The following is an 18,513-nucleotide window of genomic DNA, read 5'->3' on the forward strand; positions in this document are numbered from 1 at the left end:
CCCCTGGCCGGGCCGGCTGCGGATTGGCTGGCTTCTCCGCGGCGAGGAGCGCGGCAGGACGTGGAGGCGGGGCGGGGAGCCGCTGTGGCCCGGGGGCCGGAGTCACGTCCGTACCTTTGCCTGGGCGGCGCCGGGCCGTGCCCTCCGCCCGGGGCACGCTGCGGACACGGCGCCAGCGCGTGGCTGAGGAAGGCCGGTGCTGGGTGACAGCCCGGGGCTCCTTCCCGGCCAGGCTCGCGTTCCCGTTCTCAGCCTTTTGCAGAAACCCTCTCCCTGGGCCTTAGTAATGACCAGGCGGTGGGGCTGCCTTAGCGGTCACGTGAGCAAGTAATTGTAAGGCGGTGGGATCGCCTTAGCGGTCACGTGAACAAGTAATAATAAGGCAGTGGGAAGCGCCTTAGCGGTCACGTGAACAGGTAATTACAGGCGGTGGGCTTGCCTTAGTGGTCATGTGAGCGAGTAATTACAGGCGGTGGGATTAGGGTCTAAGGAGACACTGCCCAGAACCCAGCGCTCATCGCCGTCGTTATTATTAGGTATCACGGTTAACTTTTACTGAGGCGTAGCAGTCAGGTGCATGAATCTGAAGCGTGCAGCCTGATGGAATTTTTACATACCCACACGGCTGTGTAAACACAACCCAGCTCAAGCTAGAGAATGTTTTCATGGCTCCAGAAAGTTCCCTCACAGTCCCTCTCCAGGCGCCGATCCCCTCCCCCCGCCACTTCTCTGACTCCCGTCCCCAAGGAGTGAGTCACAGCTTCCTCTGCCTGTTCCAGATGGCCTCGCCGACGGATCTAACCACGGGTCTGGCTTCTGTGGATCAACATGGCGTCTGTGAAATCCAACCTTCTGCGCGCGTGTCTTGATTGTCCTGTGGGCTGGTTTAAGAATACACCTCTGTGTGTCTGTTTTCCAGTTGAGGGACATTGTGTTGTTTCCCGTTCGGGAGCATTGTAAGTAATACTTGTATGAATGTTGTGGTTTGTGGACGTAGACACGCGTTTCTCTTGGACGAAGTATACTTATGAGGGGAGTCGCGGGTTCACAGGTATGCTTAGCTGTTACGATGTTCAGTAGGGCCAGGTGCCTGGCTCTGAAGGGCCCCGTTTCCTGAAAGCCTGCCCTGTGCCAGGCGACCCAGCCTCCCAGCTCCTAGGCTGTCAAACCCCTGCTCTGCTCTTGGGCCCCAGGTCTCCGTAAAGTCTGCTCGAACCCACCACCCTGCCCCCAAGCCCATGAGGTAAAGCCAGTGAACTTAGTTCCTTTAGGGCCCTGCTTATTTACACACGGCTTGTTTCTGTTGGTCTCTGCTGGCCCCAGGAACTCCTGGAGGACGTTGGACGGGCCATGGCCTGCCTACAAGGGCGGGGCATGCAGAATGTTCCTGCCTGATGTACCCACAAGGGGACCCTTCCTCCCTGTGTCTTCCCAGTTAGTTTTGGTGGTGCAGCTGACTCTGGCATGAATGGGATTTGACAGAAGATCACAAACCCTTTTTTAACCACGCACAAGCATCCAGTGTATATGGTACACTGGCCAGCCACGGGCCAGCTTGTACAATACCTGCCCAGTTGCTTGGGTTTACTGGGCACTCGGTAAGCATCTAGGCACTGAGCACCACTCCTTACCTGCATTACTTTGTCGGAACGACAGGACAGCCCTAAGAGGCAGGGACTGTTAGTGTCCCCACTCATGGATGAGGAGACTGAGCCACAGAGTCACTAGCTGGACAATGCAGAGTTGGGATTAAACTCAGGGGACTCCAAAGTGGAGCTCTGCCACACCTGTTTACCTTAACATCCCCTGTGAGTTGTAGGGATTGTGCTGGCACTGTGGAAAGGGTGGAATGGTCCATATCAAGAGAAGAGGTGGTTATAGACAAGGTCCTGCCAGCCCTGGAAGGGATGGTGCACTTGGTACATTTAGTGGAGGCAGGGGTAGGGGCTTACCTGTGTGAGGTGCCCTGTGTCTGGATGGGAGAGGAGCACCTCACGATTATGATGTGTTCCCGACACACAGTAGATGCTCAGTGTATACCTGTGAATGGTTGGCGCCGGCGTTCCCCCAAGTGAGGAAGCCCTGCCTGCAAGCTGAATGGGGCATAGATGGAGTGGCACAAGGACAGACACTATTTAATTTTAATAGCCTTGCAAGGATTTAAATTGTATTAGAAAATGCAAGTAGCAATTGAATCTGTGTTTTCACAGATGGTTTTGCTTCTAATGAGCCAAGTAAAAATGGGAGTCATTGAAAAAGGATTCAAGTGGCAAAAAAAAAAAAAAAAAATTGGAAGCAATCTAAATATTCTTCAATATGGGATTGGTTAAATAAATTAAAGTACCTCCAAAGAACAGAGACTGAGCAGTCCTCCTAAAGGGTGATGGAGTTTCCACGGCTCTGGCCATGGCACGTTGAGGCAGCATTGAATGTCAAACAGCCTGCAGCTGAAGCCCACGCTGAGGGCTGGGTGGGACAGGAGGAGGCCATCTGGGGGAAGGGGGACTCTGGTTTTCCCGTCTTCCTCTGGCCTCTCTGCCTTTCAGGGACCTCAGGCCTGTCCACTGGCCTGCCTGGGTTCTGGCTGAGGCAGGACCTGGAACCCACTGGATTAGGATGCCCTTTTCTGACTCCCAGGGAGCCACGAGGCAGGAGCCTTGGCCTGCCCCTGACATGGCTCTGGAGCACACAGCAGGGCAGGCTCTCTGTTTCCCCTGGGCCAGCTCCTCCTCCTCATTTTCACCCACACTCAGACTGTCCTCTCTGCCTTTGACACCCTTCCCTACTCCATTCTCCCAGGGGCTTCCTCTACCTCTCTGACACTGGCTTCCGCATTACTCCTCAGCACAGCCTTAAGTGAGGGTCGTCCTGGTCCCTCCTTCCCAGAGCCCCCTCCACATGTCCCATACCTGTTCTTCCTCCTGTTTGTCTCTCTCAGAGACCATCCATCTGGGATCTCCCTGCTTCCGTGGTCCTTTCTGTGCACAGTAGTCAGAGGGAGCCTTTTGAAACAGTCACTCCATCTGCTTAAACTCCTGCAACGGTGAGCAAGCCTCCTGCAGAAAGCAGCCTCATCATTACCCCAGCCCGACCTCCAGTGATCAGACCTGTGCTTCACACATCCCTGCTCCTGCCAGGCCAAGGGTCCTCGGGGCCCCAGCTGGGCAGCCCCGGCATAGAGACAGTCTCTGCTCGGTGTCCTTCCCAGGGCAGAGTTGTGCACTCTGCCTGGTCTTCCCTGGAGATTAGCCTTCCTGGAGGAGACCAGTTCTGATTTATCTGAGTCTCTGGCATCCAGCACTGGGCTGGGTCACAGAAGATAAAACTGAGCTGGGAGAGAACACCCTGTGGGTTTCCAGCCCGTGGCTCTGGACAGACTCTGAGTCTCCAGTCTGCCCTCAGGCAAGCATACTATCAATTCTGTGCCTCAGTTTCTTCCTCTTTAAAATGGGGATGATTGGGGAGCCTGGGTGGCTCAGTCGTTGGGTGTCTGCCTTCGGCTCAAGTCATGATCCCAGGATCCTGGGATTGAGCCCCTCGTCAGGCTCCCCTCTCCCATTCCCCCTGCTTGTGTTCCCTCTCTCACTGTCTCTCCCTCTCAAATAAATAAATAAAATCTTTTTTTAAAAATGGGGATCATTGATATCTTAAATGAAAAAATCCTGTACAGTGCTTAGTGTCAAAGAGCTAACTAAACTACTGTCTTAGAAAGAACAAAAGGAATTTGTCTGCATGTGTTCATGGCAGCATTATTCACAATAGAAAAGGTGGGAACAACCCAAACACGATGGATGAATAAATTGTGGTCTATCCAGATAATGGAATATTATTCAGCTATAAACAGAAATGAAGTTTGGTCACAGGCTACAATATGGATCAATCTGGAAAGCGTTATGCTAAGCAAAACAAGCCAGGCGAAAGCCCACATGTATGAGAAAGATCCATACAGACAGAAAGCGGTTGCCAGAGGCTGGGAGTAGGGGAGAACGGGGGTGAGTGCTAAGGGGACAGGTTTCCTTTTGGAAGGACGACAAGGTTCCGGAACTAGATGGTGGTGATGGTCCCACCACACTGTGAATGCGCTAAATGTCGCTAGTGGTAAATCTTGCGTGTATTCATTACAATGTAAAAGATACGCATTAGTGTAAAAGGATTAGTGAAGCTACCCGAGAGCCAGCCCCATTTCGGGCTCTTCCTTGGGACCCGGCAACCAGCAAGGGAGGTTCTGACCCGACGCGGTGGAGCCCCGGCGGTGAGCACCACGCTACTTGTCGGAGCCGGGGTAGCGTCAGGCGGGCCGCCCGCCTGCCTCCCCTGCCGCTCTCAGACCTGAAGCCGCTCGGGGAACCCAGCCCTCGGCTCCTCCCGCAGGGTCAAGACCCTGACGCCCCGAGCCCCGCCCCGAGGGCCCGCCTCTGACCCCGCCCGTCCGCCTGTCAGTGCGCTCCACCGTGACCACGCCCCCGAGCAGCCCCTCCCCGTGCCCTCTCTCCTGGAGTCTGGCCCCGCCTCTGCAGTTCCAGGCCCCTCCTCTCAGACTCCGCCCCGCCGCCTGTCAGTCAAACCCGTCCGGCCCCGCCCCGTCTTCCTCCTCTCGTCGTTCTCTCTCGCTCTCCTCAGCGCGGCCCGTTGTTATGACGACACGGTCGTAAATCCGCCATCTTCCTGCGGCGCGTTGCGACATGGAGGGCGCGATGGCAGTGCGGGTGACGGCCGCGCATACGGCAGAAGTCCGGGCCGAAGCCGGGCGGGAGGCGGGCGAGGGCGGGGTCGCGGCGGCGGCGAGGGCGGCGGCGGCCTTGGCCCCTGGCGGCTTCCTAGGCCTCCCGGCGCCCTTTAGCGAGGAAGGTAACAGGGCCTGACGGGGCCTGACGGGGTCGGGCGCGGCCGGGGTGGGGACGGCTCAGTCCTGGCTGGAGGAGGCCCCGATGGCCCGAGCTGTGGACGCGACAGACCGTCCCAGACGCCTGTTCCTTGCGGACCTCCCGGATCCCCAAGGGGGCCCTGCATAGCCCTCCACGAGCCCCCGGGTTCCTCAGACCCTCGGGCCTCTCCTGCGGGGCGCCCATCACCCAGCGGGCCTCGGTGCCCACTCACGGATACTCACAGGTGGCCAAGCCTCTGGGGGCTGCCCGTGTAGACCTCTGCCATCGCCTCCACGGCCGGCCTTGCCCCTCAGACCCGCGGTCCAGCCCATCTTCGCCTTTCTGGGCACGGCCCTGCTCTCCTCTGGGCCCCCTCCCACTGCACCTGACGGGCCTCTAGAGCCCTGGCTGGGGTGGGGCTGGAGGCTGCAGGGGGGCGGGGCTCCGGGGCTCCAGGCTCCAGGCTCCGAGGCTCCGGGCTCCGGGCTGGCCCTTGGGGAGGCAGCAGAGCCCAGTGGTGGAGAGCCGGTGCTCTGCAGCCAGCCTGCAAGCTCCATCCCAGACCTGCCGCTTTCTGGCTAGTTGATCCTGGGCAGGTGAGCCTGCCTTTCCCCTTGCAAGATGGGGATGCTGCTGCTGCTGCTGCTGCTAATGTGTTAAGCACTTACCCCGCATCGCATTTTCATCCTAAAACCAACCCTGGAGGCTCTTACTGTTGTTATTATTCCCATTTTGTGGGTGAGGGAAACTGAGGTTCAAGGATATCAAAGTGACCAGGTCACCCAGGTAGTAAGTAGCAAGGACTGGACTGTGTGACTCCTCAGCCAGGTCCCCTAACTTCTGGGCTCTGCTGCTTCCCAGGACTGTGGTGACAAGGAAGATAGAGCACGTGGTGACCCGCTGAGAGCAGTGCCGCAGGCACACCCAGGGCTGGCTCGCCCAGGGCTAGCTCACAGGTGCACGGATAGCTTTTCAGACAGAAGGAGGGTCTCTATCCTCAGCTCTCCAGGTTGGCCTGAGAGGAGGGGACTGGCTGGTGATATTGGGGTGGTGGTCCCCGTCTCCACAGAGCTCATATTCTCAGTACATTTTTTTTTCTTCTTGCTCCTTCTTATTCCAGCTGGGGAAGGGTAGGACCATTAGGGGCAGTGCCAACCTGTAGAGGGATCTCTTTGGAGGTTGCTGTGCCGTGCTGGGCTTGCCCCCAGCCCTGTCAGTGTTGTGTGGGTGAGGCGTGTCCCTTTCTGTGGTGGGTGCCCCTTCATCGGCAGCACTGAGTCAGACTTGGCCAGCTAGATGGGAAGGTTAAGAGGGTGGTGGGCACCTCAGTGCTTGGCTTGTGACTGTGAGCCATCTGGAGGGGACTGTGGTCTTCTGTGGGCCAGTCATGGCTGTGGTTTAGGCTTTTGTTTGCTCACTAATTCAGAAGACTCCTTCTATGTGCCAGGGCTGGTTTGACCTTGATGTGGTACTGCATTTGAAGTGGTAGGAACTGGCAGACTTTTACGGAAGCACAAGGGACATCCCCCCATCCCTTTGTGCAAATGGCAGGCCATCTGGAGTAGACCCTCAGGTTCAGGTTCTGGTCCTAACACTCACCAGCTGGGTGCCTTTGAATCGCAAGTCATTTTTCTGCAAGGAGAATGGTCATCTCTGTTTCCCCAGGGTGCTGGCTGGATTCGGTGACATCCCCAGTGAGGTGCCTGGCACCCAGTAGGGACTCAGTGAGTGGGAAGTCTCTCCTGTAGGACCTGGGGTAGGCACTGGCTGCTCAGCCTAGATGGTGAGGGGCTCGGGTGTGATGTTCCTGGGGTGTGGAGCCCCTCTGCGAAGTTCCATCCCGAGTGTCTTCAGGAGAACAGGGAGCTCCTGCCTGTTCAGAACCAACGAAGCAGCAAGTCAGTGAGGAAAGAGGGTTATGGGTCAGGGCATCCTGCCTCTTCTGTGTTTGCCTAGGGCTGGCCTCTCAGCCAGAGCCCTGTGGGCATTAGCCCACTGATCCCCACTGCACCATACACGCACTGGGTTGGCCCATTTTATGGATGAGCAAATGGACCCAGACATGGCCACTGAGGTGCCGAAGGGCACACGGATAGCCCAACAATCTTAATCCCTGGTCCTCCACTGTCCCCAAACTGGTGTGGGTGAATCCCTCCACCTCTTGGCTGCTCCCAGGGCCTCTGTCCCCTCACCTCTAAAGTGGGGGTTTTGGCCACAACAGCCTCTGTGGCTCTCCGCAGCCTAACTGTACAGTTGGGGCCACCACCTGCTGGATGCTGCTCTCCCTGGGGTGGACCCCGCTTCTGCAGATCCCCAGAGGATGGGGGCTGGCACCCTGGGCCTCCAAGAGTTTTCTCAGCCCTTCTGAGAGGGCTGGGGAAGGTGCGGCTGCTTCCAGTGGCACCCAGCGCTGGAGGCCCTCCCGAGCCGCACCGACCACAGGCTCATTGCAGATGAGGACGATGTGCACAGATGTGGCCGCTGCCAGGCGGAGTTCACTGCCTTGGAAGACTTTGTTCAACACAAGCTCCAGAAGGTGTGCCAGAGGGCCCCTCAGGAGGCCCTCCCTGCAGCCCCTGCTGCCGGTGCACTGCTGGGCCAGGAGGTGAGCTCTCCCCCGCCCCCCGCCCTGCACATACCCGTGCATGTGTGCGCTCTCCACCCCGACCCCCGGGCTCCTCTGACAGCTGGGAGGGGGGTGGGTGCAGCTGGTGCCCTGCGGCTCAGGGCTTGGGCAGAGGGCCGGCGCCTGGTCATGGATGAGGGAGGGTCTGGGCCCGGCCCCCAAGAGCTCAGCAGTGCGCCAGGGTGGCCCAGCCTTCTCAGCAGCCTCAGGCCGGAGCCTGCGCAGTTAAGGTCTCGCCTTTCTTGGAACCTCAGGGCCTGTCCTGGCTCAGGGCTTGTCTCCTGCCCTGTACACACAGTTCCTCAGTATCCCACAAACAAAGGGTAGCTCTGGGCGTCCTGCCACCTTGTCATAAAAATGGCCGACTTTGTGGTGTTGCGTGCATGCTTGGGCTACACACACGTTCTCATGAGGGGTCCACAGCACCCTCGCAGGGTGGCATTCTTGTCATCCTCCTCGTATGGAGGTGGGAAAGGAGGCTCTGAGAGATGTCAGCTGCCTCAGGTCATCACAGGAGTGGTCCAGAGGTCATAAGGCTCACAGCAGTCTCACTCTGACCCTGTGCCCTTTCCTGCCCCTCCCAGTGGTGCCCTTTCCTCCAGGAAGACCCCCTGGTCCCACATGGCTGGGCTCTTTCCCTTGATACCCTGGCTGGGGCTTGTGGGTGTAGGTGCTGACCTCATCCCTGCACAGCCTGCTGAGCTGAGCTTCGGGCCAGAGCCGCTGGCCACTTCCTCCTGGAGCCCCCCACAATGACGCTCGGTGCTCTGCAGTCAGCCCACGGTGGCCAGAGGTTTTTGAGTGATGGGGTGACCCCTTAGGCCTGAGATGGAGGGACCAGGCAGGAGTCAGGCTCAGAGCAGGGGCAGGAGAGATGTTGGGGGAGATGAGAGGCCCCACCGCAGCCTTCCTGCATGGACATAAACCCAAGCCCGTCCTCTCCAAGCCAAGGGAGCTCCAGAGCCCCGCAGATGAGTCCTCTCTGTCCCCTCTTCCCCCTCGGTAGGTGGTGCCAGCGGTGGCAGGCCCGGAGGAGCCCATCACTGTGGCCCACATCGTGGTGGAGGCAGCCGCTTTAACGGCAGACATCAGCCATGCACCTGACATCGTCGGTAAGCCAGCGCGATCTGGTCCCACTGTGGCTGTCCACGTGTGGCTCTCAGCACAGCTGTCGCTGACCTATCAGCTGTTTGTGGTCAGCACCGAAGGCTAGGGACCCTCGCTGCCCGTGTCTCTCTGCTGTCCTGAGAGCAAGGCCTGGCTGAGGAGGGCTGAGGCCCTAGGGGCTGAGCACCGGGCACCAGGCCCTGGCCTGCCAGGAAGGGGAAGCTCACGGGCTGCATTCAGAGTCCTCACTTTGTGCTTACTCACGAGCTGGTTGTTTCCTCCTGCGGCTTCTCCAAACTTTTCTCCCTGGTCCTTCTGGAATCTTCCCTATTTCTCAGCCACCCACCCCTGGTTGCTGCTCCCTACCCCAGGGTCAGCTCTGATGGGTCAGGTTGGGGTACGCAGGGGATGCACGTGCTGCTCCGGCTCTGTGCTAACCTGCTGTCTGACCTTGGCTGTCCCCTCCCACGTGGGGGTGGCAACTCCTGCCCTGATTCTCACCAGGCTTTTATGAGCGTACAGAGCAAGTCAGCCTCTTTGATGGCTCTTTTTAAGTTAAAGTGCTCTTCAGATGTAGGAGAGGGGTTGTTGACAGGTCTGGATTGGGAAGGGGGAAGCTTCAGAGGGCAGCCAGGTGTGGGGTGTGTGTACCCAGGAAGGAGGCTGGGCGCGGCCTGCTGCCACGTTGGGAAGGCCACGGTCGTTACCTGGCCGTCTGTCGGGTAGGAGGAGTCTTGGCAGGTGCGTGAGTGGGCGGCCTGACAGGATGCGGGTTTGGGCAGCAGGTAGAACTTGGCCTTGCGAAGCCCTGGGGAGCAGCTGGGGCAGGAAGAGAGATGGAGGAGACGTCAGGGAGGGGAATGTCAGAACAGGCCTTTCTGCCAAGGTCCCGCCTCACGGAGGTGGCAGGACACCTGTCCCCATCTCCGTGCTGACATTCCTGTGGATGGGGACGTTCACCTGTGCCGCTGTGGGACAGGCATGTTGTCATGCAGGAGGTGGGGCCGCACTCCGGCCCTGGCATGGTGTTTGGTTTCTGGGGTGAGTGGTGTCCCATGGGAAAACAAGTTCCCTGGGCTAGGGCGGCATCCACGGGTCCCAGACCCCCAGCCAGCCAGGCCCCTTCCCAGCACGCCAGCCTCCAGCCGGCTCATACCTGCTGCTCGGCAGCTCCGCCATGAGCTCCGGGGGCTCCTCTCTGGGCACCTCCTGGCTCTCTTGTCCCCTTGGGTGCCCCAAGTGTCCGTCCCCTTGGTGTCAGCTGCTCTTTGGTGCAGGTTGGCTAGCGTCCTCAACTGCCAGTTTGCTGGCATGCCAGGACTGGGGGCATCTCAGTCCTTGCCGGGCCAGGGGCCTCAGGGGGCTGTGCAGGGGAACCTGTACCAGGCCGTCCTGCCTCTCCAGGCAAACAAACTTGCGTGTCCTCTCTGGGCTCAGGGCAGCCATGTTCCTCCTTCCTTGAGCCCTCCGTCCACCGTCCGTCATACCACACTCCACCTCAAGTCCTCGCAGAAGTCCCTGTCCTTTTGGAAGTTTGCTTCTGGGGTGGAGGGACCATAGAGCATCAAGCACAGCCGCCAGGGCACCGGCGAGAGAGGCCCTTAATTATTTCTGAGTCACGGTGCTTCCCCTCTGTTTGGGAGAATGGCTTGTCAAAACACTGTGTGATTGAGATGGTTCCTAAGAGTGGCTTTACAACTGTTCCCCGCATGTCATTTTTAGGAGCAGAAATTGTGCAGTGTGTTTACGGCTTAGCTTTGCACGTTGTCAGATCTCTTCATCACCCGTGAGAGGTGCTAAAGCCCGGCCCCCTTCCTCAGGCGGTCCCGGGTGTCTCGGGAGCACTGATGCTCCCAGACGCGTCCCCAGCCTCCCTGCCGGTCCCCGGAGGCAGCCGCCTTACCTGTCAGGGGGAGCCAGTGCTGTGAGCAGAGCAGACAGCCCACACCCGTCTCCGGGCTGGCACTCACTTGTCCCTAGAGGTGGCAGAACCCCTGCCCACGTCTAGTCGTGTGCTCCTGGCCTTAGGAGGGGCACCAGTGCTCAGGATGGGTCTCCCCACTGGAAACATTGTGGGGTTTTGGAGCTTCCCCGGGCAGCTCTGCAGTCAGAGGGGATGCCTCCCACTCGTGGAGCAGGTGCCAGGCACGGGCTGGAGGGTGGTCGGGACAGCCCTGCGGCCCCCTCCCTGCCCCCCAGCAGTGCTCCCCGTTAGGGATCGGAGGTGGCGCAGGGTCCCGAAGGTCAGGCTGACCCGCCTCTCCTCAGGCGGCGGACACATCAAAGAGGTCATTGTGGCTGCTGAAGCAGAGCCGGGGGACGGCGAGATGGCAGAAGCCCCAGGTAGCCCCAGCTGTCAGGGGCCTGCGGTCAGCGGGGAGGGCGAGCAGGCTCAGGTCAAGCTGCTGGTGAATGAGGACGGCCGCTACGTGTGCGTGCTGTGCCACAAGACCTTCAAGACGGTGAGCCCCGGGGCTGCGTGCGGGTCGGGCCTCCTCCTCCTCCTGCCCCGGCAGGCGCCTGAGCCCCACTTGTCCCCTCCCCCCAGGGCAGCATCCTCAAGGCCCACATGGTCACCCACAGCAGCCGCAAGGACCACGAGTGCAAGCTGTGTGGGGCCTCCTTCCGGACCAAGGGTTCGCTCATCCGGCACCACCGGCGGCACACCGGTGAGCCAGGCGGGGGCTGGGGGCCGCACGGCATGTTGCCAGTGGCTCTGGTGGTGCCCCGGCCTCTGGCGGGCCGTGAGGCTGTGTCCCCAGGCCGCTAGCCCTGCCTGAGGCTGACTCCGTTCCCTCCACAGACGAGCGCCCCTATAAGTGCGCCAAGTGCGGGAAGAGTTTCCGGGAGTCGGGTGCGCTGACCCGGCACCTCAAGTCTCTCACCCCGTGCACAGAAAAAATCCGCTTCAGCATGAGCAAGGACGTGGTTGTAGGCAAAGAGGACGCGCCCGCAGGTCAGCGAGGTAGGGGCTCCCTGGCCTGGTCCTGGCTGCGGCCTGGGGGCCACCCTGGCTGGGCAGGTTTCTTCAAGGATTCTCTCGGTTCTGCCTTAAAGGGTCTGGCACTTCCACGGTAGGGACGGTCCCATCTTCATCAGTGACGAGCGAACCTATGGAGACCTCACCCGTGATTCATCTGGTGACAGACGCCAAGGGCACTGTCATCCACGAAGTCCACGTCCAAATGCAGGAGCTTCCCCTGGGCATGAAAACCCTGACTCCAGAGGTGCGGGCCAGCCCAGGGAGCGGTGCCACGGGAGCGGGACGGACCTGGCCTGCCTTCCCGGTTCTCAGTCTGGCTGCAGGGGAGGCCCGCCGGAGGGCAGCAAGGGCCGAGGGATGGGGAGCTGGGGGCGAGGGGGAGAGTGAGGGCAGGGAGAGAGGGCCGTGGGGCTCCCCGAAGCATTCCTCTGGGTATGCGTGGTGCTCCCTGGGCCATGTGGGGTCTGCCCCGTGCAGTGGGTCCAAGTGGGTACCATGCCCAGGCCACCTGGCCAGCTTCCCTCCCTCTGCCTGCCCACAGCCCCCGGGCCCCGAGGAGCTTCCCTGTCCCAGCGAGGGTGGCCGTGAGAACCTGCTGCACCAGGCCATGCAGAACTCCGGCATTGTCCTTGAGCGCGTCACCGAAGAGGAGGGGGCCCTGGAGCCAGCCCCTCCCGCCGCACCCAGTCCGCAGACCCTGGGAGATGGTCCCTCAGAGCTGCCCCTGCTGGAGGTGGAGCCCGTGGAGACAGTAGGTGCCTGCGATGCCGGTGTGCTCCTTCGAGGGGGGCTGGACCTCGGCTACAAGGTCACCACCCCGGCCTGGCAGCTGTCCTCCCTGATTGGAAAAATCGAGTCCCCTTCTGCAGGGACTTTGTTCCGTGTTTACTGCCTTCCCGGTGCTCATGGTATCATGATGGAGCTTGCGGGGGGGTGGGGTGCCGTGGGTCTGTTCTCCTTGGTACTGCTGGTGCCCAGCCTACAGTGGGTGCTGGAAATGTGCTTTGCCCCCCCCCCCCCAGCAGGTGGCCAGCGGGGCCTCCACTGCGCCCAGGACCCACCCGTGCCCTCAGTGCAGTGAGACCTTCCCGACGGCGGCCATCCTGGAGGCCCACAAAAGGGGCCATGCAGGTGGGTGCCGGGCAGCAGACGGCCAGGATGGGCCTTGGGTGTGCGGTGGGCGGCTAGGTTGGTCCCTGGGCGGGCAGCAGGCAGGGGGCCCTCAAGGGGTGGACCCGGCCTGACCTCACCGGCGGCCCCAGGGCCAAGGCCGTTCACGTGCGTGCAGTGTGGCAAGGCTTTCCCCAAGGCCTACCTGCTCAAGAAGCACCAGGAGGTGCACGTGCATGAGCGCCGTTTCCGCTGTGGAGACTGCGGGAAGCTCTACAAGACCATCGCCCACGTCCGCGGCCACCGGCGCGTCCACTCCGACGAGCGGCCCTACCCGTGTCCTGAGTGTGGCAAGTGCTACAAGACCAAGGTGGGCCCTCAGGCCCTGGACCCTGGCTCCTGACCCCCGATCCGCGGGCTCCCCTGCCCCGGGCCAGATCCATGCCCTGTTCCCTGCCTCCCAGCACCCCCCTCCCCCGACCACACGGCCCCTGGGCCCTTTCCCTGGCCTGCGGTGGGACGGGAGAGTCGTGGGCTGAGCTGTGGCCGAGGCCAGGTGGGTGCTGATGGTGGGGCCCCACAGAATGCCCAGCAGGTGCACTTCCGGACACACCTGGAGGAGAAGCCGCACGTGTGCCCGTTCTGCAGCCGAGGCTTCCGGGAGAAGGGTTCCCTGGTGAGGCACGTGCGGCACCACACGGGCGAGAAGCCCTTCAAGTGTTACAGGTGCGGCCGTGGCTTCGCGGAGCATGGCACGCTGAACCGGCACCTGCGCACCAAAGGTCAGGGCCACGGGGCAGCGGGGGTTGGGGGGAGACCGGGAAGTCAGCCGCGCTGACGGAGCCCCCGCGCCCCGCCCCCAGGGGGCTGCCTGCTGGAGGTGGAGGAGTTGCTGGTGTCCGAGGAGAGTCCCACGGCAGCTGCCACGGTGCTCGCGGAGGACCCGCACACCGTGCTGGTGGAGTTCTCGTCCGTCGTGGCTGACACCCAGGAGTACATCATTGAGGTGGGGGCGAGGCCGCTGGGGTGGGGCCGGGCCTCCGAGGGGCCAGGCTGACCTCTGACCCCCATCCAGGCCACCGCAGACGACGCGGAGACGAACGAAGCCGCAGAGATCATTGAGGGCACCCAGACGGAGGTGAGGGGCGGGGGGAGGGTGGCGGGGCCGGGGTGGTGGCCTGGCGCCCTCCCCACAGCCGCTGGCTGAGCCACAAGCCGCCCGCAGGTGGATAGCCACATTATGAAGGTGGTGCAGCAGATCGTGCATCAGGCCAGCGCCGGGCACCAGATCATCGTGCAGAATGTGACTATGGACCAGGAGGCGGGGCTGGGCCCAGAGGCGGGTGCGGCGGACACCATCACCATCGCTACGCCGGAGAGCCTGACGGAGCAGGTGGCCATGACGCTGGCCTCGGCCATCAGCGAGGGCACTGTCCTCACGGCCCGTGCAGGCGCAAACGGCGCCGAGCAGGCCACCGTGACCATGGTTTCCTCAGAGGACATTGAAATCCTGGAGCACGCGGGCGAGCTGGTCATCGCCTCACCGGAGGGCCAGCTCGAGGTGCAGACGGTCATCGTCTAGCATGGCCGCCCGCAGGCTCTTGGGGCCGGGCTGGGGCGAGGACCCACGGAAGAGGGGACACAGAATTCAGGTGTTCAGAGGGGTTGTGGGAGTGTAAATAGTTTTTTGTTGCTTTACAATAAAACATGAAAACCCGCCACTTGTGATGCCCCTGCCCTGGCAGGTTCCCCTGAGGCGGCCCCCGCCTGCCCGGCCCCCCTGCAGACTCATGCGCCTGGCCGCCCCGCCCAGGGCTCTGGCTGGGGTGGCGGCACTGTGGCGGTGCGTGGGCGTCTCTGGCATGTGGACTGGCAGCCTGCTGCTGCCGCCCTGCCCAGCTGGAGTCGTGACCCCAGCTTGCCCAGCCCCACGGAGGTGGGGGGAGGGGGGTGGGCAGGGGACCCAGGCTGGGAGGCCCAGGAGCCGTGACCTTGGGTCGAGGTGACAACGGAGAAGCAGCAGGAGAGCCGCCAGGAAGGTCTTTACTGGATGCACTGCCTGCCTTTTCTCAGAGGCACCCCCGAGGGAGAGAGTCTGATGACCTAGTTTTGCGGGGTGGGGGAGGGGGGACAAGAACAAGGCCTGGACCTTGGAGGCTGGCCCTTTCATTCAGTCCCAACACAGTTCTGGGGGGCTGGCAGGGTCATCAGAGTCCTGGTTTTGATGGTCCTGGTGCCAGAGCAAGCTCAGGGTGGACCCTGCCACCTTGCCCCCAGGGGTGTCCCTGGGAACAGGAACCAGGAGCTCCAGCATCCATCTCCGCAGAGGGGGTGGGGCTGGAGCAGTCCAGCCCCTCCCTGGACGCGGGCTTCAAATACCCGCCTGGGCCCCTGGGCTGCCGCTGCTGTCTGACCAAACCCCTGGAGTCAGTCTCCTGCACAGACACACCCCCAGCCTGGATCTTGACCTGGATCCTCAGCCTTGCATACCGCCCCATCCACATCCCAGGTGAGTCCAGGGCCTGGGCTGACCAGGGGCCCTGAGGGGGATGGGGCCCCTGTATTTGGGCCTCAGTTTCCCCCAAGGAGTAGAATGGCCATGGTAAGCCTAGTGCACCACCCGGGAGACGCTGGGACGCAGGGGAAGGATGCGCCTTGGACCCCGCGGCTGGGGCGGACAGGGGTGACTTGGTGTGTCTGACTCCAAGTCCGCGCTCAGGAACGTGTCTGTCCCTCCAGCCCGCCCGCTCTGCGCCATGGGTGGGCCCCGGGTCCTGCTGGCCGCGCTCTGGGCCCTGGGGGCCGCCGGGGCCGCGGCGCTGCGCGTCGGAGCCTTCAACATCCAGAGCTTCGGCGACAGCAAAGTGTCGGACCCGGCCTGCGGAGGCGTCATCGCGCAAGTGAGGCCCGGGACCGGGGGCGGGGCCGCAGCGGGGCTTCCCCGGGTGAATCTGCCGCGCGTGACCCTGCACCTGCCGGCCCCTCCCCCAGATCCTGGCTGGCTATGACATCACGCTGGTGCAGGAGGTGCGAGACCCGGACCTGAGCGCCGTGTCCGCGCTCATGGAGCAGATCAACAGGTGCGGGGAGGGGGGCGGGTGGACAGGGCCCAGCCGTTCTGACCCCAGGCCCAGATCGCGGAGGCCGGTCCCGTGCCTTGACCCCGGGCCTGGCCCGTGTCTCCGCAGCGTGTCCAGGCACGAGTACAGCTTCGTGAGCAGCGAGCCCCTGGGTCGGGACCAGTACAAGGAAATGTACCTGTTCGTCTACAGGTGAGGGCGGGGCCGCGAAGCCCTGGCGCGCGGGGCGGGAGGGGGCCGACTAAGCGCGTCCGCCTGCCTACTTCCCCCAGGAAGGACGCGGTGTCGGTCGTGGACACGTACCAGTACCCGGACCTGGAGGACGCCTTCAGCCGTGAGCCTTTCGTGGTCAAGTTCTCAGCCCCCGGCTCGGGTGAGGTTCCCCCCCGCCAACTCCCCGCGGGCGCCGCCGCCCCCCCTCCCCCCCGTCCCCGCTTCTTGCCTCTGACCCGTGCCTCCCGCAGCTGCGGGGGAGTTCGTGCTCATCCCGCTGCACGCGGCGCCGCACCGGGCCGTATCAGAGATCGACGCTCTCTACGACGTGTACCTGGACGTGATCGACAAGTGGGGCACGGACGTAAGCCCCGTCCCAGTCCCGGTCCCGTGCGCGCGTGCGGGGGGTTGGCGGTGCCCGTGCGGGTGGGGGGTGCGGGGGCGCGCACGGGCTCAGCCCCGGCTCCGCGGCCCCCGCAGGACCTGCTGTTCCTGGGCGACTTCAACGCTGACTGCAACTACGTGCGGGAGCGCGACTGGCCGTCTGTCCGCCTGCGCAGCAGCGAGGTCTTCAAGTGGCTCATCCCCGACAGCGCTGACACCACCGTGGGCAACTCGGACTGCGCCTACGACCGCATCGTGGCGTGCGGCGCCCGCCTGCGCAGGAGCCTCAAGCCCCAGTCGGCCGCCGTGCACGACTTCCAGGAGGAGTTCGGCCTGGACCAGGCTCAGGCGAGTGCGCGCAGGGAAGGCGGGTGAGGGCCGGAGCCACACCCCTCCCCGCGCCAGCGCTTCTGAACAGAGCGCCCTTAGAGGCTGGGTTCTGGCTGAAAGGATCGCATGGGATGGCGGAAGACGCCCTTGGCCTCTTCTCGGGTGGGGTCTCCAGTCCGGGCCCCAGCCCACCTGCAGGCTGCGCAGTGGTTCGTGGAGCCCCAGCGGGCTCCATCCCTGGCCCAAGCGGGGGTGCGGGCAGTGGTCGTTTTCCACGGTGGAGTCCCAGGACAGGCTGCCCGGCGGGGCTGCTCAGGCTCCACCTCTCTCCCTCCAGGCTCTCGCCATCAGTGATCATTTTCCTGTGGAGGTGACCCTGAAGTCCCACTGAAAACCCTCAAGGCCCGGTCAGGGATGCTGCTTGCAGACTCAGGCCAGGAGAACAGCCCTGCGGGGCTCCTGGGTGGCTGGCCAGCCCCCAGCAAGGCAGCCGGGCATGGTTGGCTGGACAAGTGGCTACCACAGATCACGGGAACACGCGGTCTGTTTGCCCGTCTGTGTGGCGGGCTATGCCATCTACCTCGCAGGGTGGTAGAGTGCCGGGCACAAGGCGGTGCTCAATAAACACGGGCCAGCACTCAGCCAGGACCACACACTGGTCGGCGTCCAGGCTTCCGTGTCCTTTCTTAGGATTCAACTCCTCTGAGGCCCAAACTTTGGTCCTGCAGCCCAGTGGGGTCCTGGGTCCCCGCCCTCTAGGGGACAGGGATGGCCCGGCCTGCCCCTTTGACTCCCTGCTGGGAACGGATGCCCTCTAGACCAGGCTGGCCCCAGAATGCCGCTCCCGTGCTTTCCAGTGGAACCTTGTGCTTTGTGCCAACTGCAAATGCTTCCAAGAGCACGTGCTGAGTGCAGCTGGGGATAAACACACAGCTTCGATGCCGACGTGCAAGGCCGACCTCCCAGTCCCTGATGTCCCCCCTGCCCCTCGCTTCCTGGGTCCTGCAGACCTTGCAGACACTTGAGTGTATCAGGGGTCCCTGCCCTGCCCAGTAGTGCAGGGAGCAGGCAGTCAGGAGCCCCAGGCCGCCCAGCCAGTGGGTGGCCCTGGGACACCTAGGGAGCCCTTCAGTGGTGAGCAGGCTGGACTCCTCACGCAGCTCAGGCAGGTGGGACCACACACCTCACGTGTACACATTGCCTCTTCCATGGGGCCACCCTGGGAAGGCTGCTTCTCAGGAGCCCCGGGCTGGCAAGGGTTTGTCAGGGAGAACCATGCCCTGTGTCCCAGGGAAGTCCATCACCTGAGGATTGGGAAGGAACAGAACCAGGGGTACAGGGGCTCAGTGAGGTTTCTGGTTTTGGAAACAACTCCATTTGGTGGGTCTGGGAACTGGCCTGAACTGTATGGAGGAAAAACCTTTGTTTCAAGAGTCTGGACAAGTTTTCTGGTGTGATCTTTCTGAAGGAGGACTGGGGCTCCTGCAGTGCAGACAGACTCACCTGTACTGCCTCCCGTACCCCTCCTCAAGCCCCCCAGTCTCTGGACAAGCATGGCCCCTCTGTCTCAGTGGGCAGATGTGGTGGCCAAAGGGCTTTCCTCTGGGGGAGGTCCTTGTGGGTCACTGGCCTGTGACCAGGGGGCGTGCCCCCAGCAGTCAGGCAGCTGGGTAGCTAGGGATGGGACAACACAAGGACTTTGTTCTCACTTCTGCTCTGGCAAAGGGGACGCTCAGCAGCGAATGTCACCGAGACCCAGAACGGCCAGCCTGCTGGTTCAGGATTCCCAAACTGAGGCCCTGCCCCCCTGCCAGG

The 18,513-nt window shown here is 62.4% G+C and overlaps 2 protein-coding genes and 2 long non-coding RNA genes across 8 annotated transcripts; 3 read left to right on the forward strand and 1 right to left on the reverse strand.

The window, feature by feature from the left end:
- Window positions 1-86: 86 nt before the first annotated feature.
- Window positions 87-3,625, forward strand: LOC113245145 (uncharacterized). The gene is made up of 3 exons (XR_003312613.4): window positions 87-416; window positions 780-956; window positions 2,939-3,625. It is a non-coding gene; the product is annotated as an uncharacterized LOC113245145 (long non-coding RNA).
- A 926-nt stretch (window positions 3,626-4,551) lies between these two features.
- On the reverse strand, window positions 4,552-11,734 carry LOC113245132 (uncharacterized). 2 transcript variants are annotated; one of them, XR_006408248.3, is made up of 3 exons: window positions 9,755-11,734; window positions 9,306-9,417; window positions 4,552-6,738 (listed from the first exon to the last, which is right to left on the reverse strand). It is a non-coding gene; the product is annotated as an uncharacterized LOC113245132 (long non-coding RNA). The 2 variants fall into 2 exon arrangements; XR_008960271.1 differs by having other exon boundaries at window positions 8,170-9,417.
- Window positions 4,621-14,412, forward strand: E4F1 (E4F transcription factor 1). 4 transcript variants are annotated; one of them, XM_026484948.4, is made up of 14 exons: window positions 4,621-4,848; window positions 7,319-7,470; window positions 8,498-8,603; window positions 10,867-11,060; window positions 11,147-11,267; window positions 11,402-11,563; window positions 11,656-11,825; window positions 12,123-12,332; window positions 12,604-12,712; window positions 12,844-13,061; window positions 13,275-13,473; window positions 13,555-13,697; window positions 13,767-13,829; window positions 13,917-14,412. In XM_026484948.4, exons 1-14 carry the CDS (start codon window positions 4,683-4,685, stop codon window positions 14,271-14,273), a joined length of 2,370 nt encoding a protein of 789 aa, XP_026340733.1. In that variant the 5' UTR covers window positions 4,621-4,682; the 3' UTR covers window positions 14,274-14,412. The 4 variants fall into 4 exon arrangements, with proteins under 4 accessions (XP_026340733.1, XP_026340734.1, XP_026340736.1 ...); XM_026484949.4 differs by having other exon boundaries at window positions 12,607-12,712; XM_026484951.4 differs by having other exon boundaries at window positions 11,402-11,554; window positions 12,607-12,712.
- Window positions 14,413-14,697: 285 nt separating this feature from the next.
- DNASE1L2 (deoxyribonuclease 1 like 2) lies at window positions 14,698-18,493 on the forward strand. Its single transcript, XM_057314789.1, has 8 exons — window positions 14,698-15,200; window positions 15,431-15,591; window positions 15,683-15,771; window positions 15,880-15,963; window positions 16,044-16,144; window positions 16,236-16,348; window positions 16,465-16,716; window positions 17,036-18,493. Exons 2-8 carry the CDS (start codon window positions 15,448-15,450, stop codon window positions 17,087-17,089), a joined length of 837 nt encoding a protein of 278 aa, XP_057170772.1. The 5' UTR covers window positions 14,698-15,200; window positions 15,431-15,447; the 3' UTR covers window positions 17,090-18,493.
- Window positions 18,494-18,513: the final 20 nt, after the last annotated feature.

The sequence above is a fragment of the Ursus arctos genome, unplaced genomic scaffold (genome assembly GCF_023065955.2).
Source record: "Ursus arctos isolate Adak ecotype North America unplaced genomic scaffold, UrsArc2.0 scaffold_2, whole genome shotgun sequence".
NCBI classification, from domain to species: Eukaryota; Metazoa; Chordata; class Mammalia; order Carnivora; family Ursidae; genus Ursus; species Ursus arctos.